Source organism: Chrysochloris asiatica, unplaced genomic scaffold (genome assembly GCF_000296735.1).
Source record: "Chrysochloris asiatica unplaced genomic scaffold, ChrAsi1.0 scaffold00055, whole genome shotgun sequence".
NCBI lineage: Eukaryota > Metazoa > Chordata > Mammalia > Afrosoricida > Chrysochloridae > Chrysochloris > Chrysochloris asiatica.
The window spans coordinates 11,976,121-11,980,016 of record NW_006408573.1 but is presented as its reverse complement, the minus strand read 5'-3'; the positions used below and the strand labels follow the sequence as shown (position 1 = coordinate 11,980,016).

The 3,896-nt window shown below is 36.7% G+C and overlaps 1 protein-coding gene across 1 annotated transcript in view; it reads left to right on the top strand.

Annotated features, from left to right (window-relative positions):
* CDH8 (cadherin 8, type 2) overlaps positions 1–3,896 on the top strand; it is a 534,958-nt gene that overhangs the window by 308,772 nt on the left and 222,290 nt on the right. Inside the window, exon 5 of the mRNA XM_006863583.1 lies at positions 2,219–2,386. Coding sequence (XP_006863645.1) covers positions 2,219–2,386 — 168 coding nt within the window. The remainder of the gene's footprint in view (positions 1–2,218; positions 2,387–3,896) is intronic.

Genomic DNA, 3,896 nt, shown 5'->3' with positions numbered 1-3,896 from the left:
CATAACAAAAGTTATGTGGATAGCACAGGACCGTGCAGTGTTTCGTTCTGTTATGCCTAGGGTCACGTGTCACCTAACAACAACACAGCAGTAGAGTGGCCATTTTGATATTTCAGCACTTGAAGGATGAGATCTTGCTGGTGTTTCTGTTGCTTACTTATTTATTTCCTCCTCAGCAATGCCTATGAAAACCTAAATGATTGTTATGTTTCTATTTTTCTTTCCTTTTGTTTATCTAGGTATGATCGGTTGAATTGTATTATAATAGGATCAATACCATTGTGAAATAAACTATTGGATTAAGAGATGTTATTATGTTACCCTAAATGTTTCCAAATAAGTAGGCTAGCCAACTGAAGGTTCTCTGAATCATAGACGCTGATATAAAAGTGATGTCAAGGCCTTATAAAGTGTCAAAGAGCTTATAGCTCTTCCCAGAGCTTGCTCACTGCCAGGTAGATTAGATTTCCCTAGGCATCCTTGCACTTCGCTGCTACACAGATGATTTAATTAGAACAGATGTATGGGTCCAAAAAAAGGAATGTGATTTCTGAAGTGGCCAAGAGAATGGCTTAACCTCAGTTTGAATTAAGTATATATGAAGGGCCTTTCAAAAGTTCATAGAATTAGAAGATAATGGAATTTTCTCCAAAACTCTTTTAAGCTTCTTTGTATGGTATTCTTTGGGTTAGAATTGAGGGGAGGCTATCTTTAATCTGGAAAATGTTCTTTTATATGGGCCAGGGATGTAATTCCACTATGGATTATATGCAGAATATGCATAATTTTCCATGGTGATACTCTGGGATAGCAACAATAAATTATGACATTGGCTTCTAGCCTTTTGGTAGGACACCTTAGGCTATGTACCATCAGGTACAATTCAGGCTGCTTCATACATAGCTGGAGGAAAGGAGCTTAGGGTACAGAGTTAAGGGAAAGGCAACACAGAAAAACTAGAATCATTTTATAAGATATATGATAGTATTTCAAAACGATCAAAAAATTTGAAATAACTACAATATGGGGATGCTTAAGTTACTTCTGGAGTCCTGGTGTGGCACTGTAAAGCCTTCTGAACTGCAAGGTCGGTTGGCAATTCAAGCTCACCAGCTACTCCTTGGAAACTCTATACAAGGTCACTATGGTTCAGAATCGACTTGACAGCACTTAACAACAAGTTACTTATGGAGTCCAGGTGTGGTGCAGTAGGGTAAGCATTGGATCGTAAGGTCAGCAGTTCAAACTCACCAGCCACTCTTTGGAAACACTATAGTGTCGGAACCTACTCAGTGAAACTGAAAAATAACAATGAATTTATTTATGATACATTCATATAATGAAAAATTAGTAGCTATAAGAAGTAATGAGAAAGATTTCTACCAATTGCTCAGAAGGAATTTTGGAGATATTTACCGTGTGCAAAAGGAAAGTCCCAGAACAATGCATATCCTAGTCACCTCTTTGGTTAAAAGTGCATATACGCACATGTATGTGCACATAAATTATGCGCTTGAAAGTGTTAGCATGTTTACCTGGCTAGGTCTGGAGAAGAATGAAGGAGGGTTTCCAAAACCACTATGGAAGTATCTTTGCATATTGTTAAGTCTTTAAAAAGAATACTATATTCCTAGTGAACCAAGAAAGTGGTAGACAGATCTTTATAAAACCACAAAAGATTATCAGAAGAAAAAACGTAACTATTTTAGCACTGTGAAATGTGTTACTTTAAATAATTTTTGCTTTGTTTCTTTTCTTTTTTATATATGCTAGTTTTCTAAAATATTTTCAATTTTCACAAGATCTTTCAGAAAATATGTAACTAAGTAATGGTAATCTAAATGTATTTCAATAATTCTTTAGAACTCACATGCCTAACTCTATTGATGCTGATTGGTTGGTTCATCTGAGTTGGTTCTAATTATCCATTTGTTTCTTTCATCTCTCTAATGTATTTTTGAGCTTCAGAATAATTTATCTTTGACCTCAGAATCTTGAAGTTATTTATGCATTTACTTCTTTTACGTGAGGATTGGGATCTTTCTGAAATTTTTGCAAAAACACATTTTATGTACAGTTACAATTGATTTTAAAAATAATTTGCAAAGTAGATATAGAACATAAAATATTTTGGTTGTGTGTGTGTTCGTGTGATTCATACATTTGTTGCCAAGTGAGCTCTCTGTCTGAAATTCTTTCTCCTATTTGTCCTCCCCAGCGATTATAAAAACTGCCCTTCCCAACATGGACCGAGAAGCCAAGGAGGAGTACCTGGTTGTTATTCAAGCCAAAGATATGGGTGGGCACTCCGGCGGCCTATCTGGGACCACAACACTTACAGTTACCCTTACTGATGTTAATGACAATCCTCCGAAATTTGCACAAAGTAAGTGAAAATATAAGTGTGATGCTTTAATTTGAATTTGTATTCTAATTTTCAGTGGCATCCAAAATTCTGTTAGAAACCAGTAAGTGCTTAATATTTACAAAGTATAGCTATTTACGTGTGCTTGCATACACATGTATATAAATAACCAGTTGCTATGGAATTGACCCGGACTCATGGTGACCATACTCTGTCAGAGGAACTGTATTCCATAGGCTTTAAGTGGCAGATTTTTCAGAAATAGACCAGAATGCCTTTGTTCTGAGATACCTCTGGATGGATTCTGACTTCCAAACACCCAGGAACATACCAGGCAGCTTCAAAACTTCCTTTAAAAATTCTGTTATTTTGAATTCCATTTTCCCACGAACTTTTTGAAGCCCCTTATTATGAGCGCAAGTCAAAGAGTATTGCTGCAAAACCACAAAAACCATTATTAAAAATGCCAAAAATGTGAAACTACTGTTCTCCACATGTCCTCCATCTGGCTCTAAACACATCTTATATCTTAAGATATAATGTATAAACTATCATCTCTCTAAGCCTTCCCCAACGAATTTTGTGCTCTTCAATTTATACCACACCCAAACTGCAATTTTGGTGCCCTTGAGGCCTGCAAATTGTGTTCCTTTGAAATGCTCTTTGGATTTGGGGAACAAAAAAAGTTTGAAGGTGCAGATCAAGGCTGTAGGGTGGATGGAGTAAGGTTTCCCAATGAAATTATTGTAGGGCAGAGCTTGCTTCTCTCTTAAGAATGAGCAGGTGCATTGTTGTAATGGAAAACAAAAATTCTTCCGTACAGTTTTCTTGACCTTTTTCTCATTCATGCAGCTTCCGGTTTTGTTAAAACTTCTTCCTAACAAGCCCCCATGATTGTTACATGTCCTTTAAGAAAATCTTTCAAGACTATCCATTTGGAGTCTCAAAATTCAGTCACCATAAGCTTCTCTGTGTTGACCTAACTGGCCTTTAGCCTAACTGACCCAGCAGATTGCCTCAGAAGCTACTATTGTGCTTGGACCTTGTTCTCTGGGTCATATCAGTAAACCCAATAACTGTCACAAGTGACTATTAATTCCATGTAATCATCTTCATTAGCTTTGATTCTGATGAAAAAACTGATGGAACTGTCAACTGTTGAGCCGGCTGATCTGCTCCCAATATTTTTGGCACCTGTTGATCTGAAAGTGTGCTGAGGCTAAGATATGTTCACTGAAAATTCATAATGCCAAGCTATGCATGAGTTTAACGTCAGTAACTATATCATCATTGGCAATTCTGTGTTCTTCTCCAATCCGTTTCTGGACTTCAGACAGAGTTTCTTCATTTGTTGAAGTTGATGGTCTTCCCTCCCATCTTTAAAATTCCTGATCCATCTAAAAATTTCTTTTGTGAGGTTTAGCGTTCCTATAAACTTGTTGCAAAACCTCAATGATTTGAGAAGGTGTCCATTTGAGTTTTGTTAAAAAGTTGATATTCGCCATGCTCTTAAAATAATTTTCCCATGGTA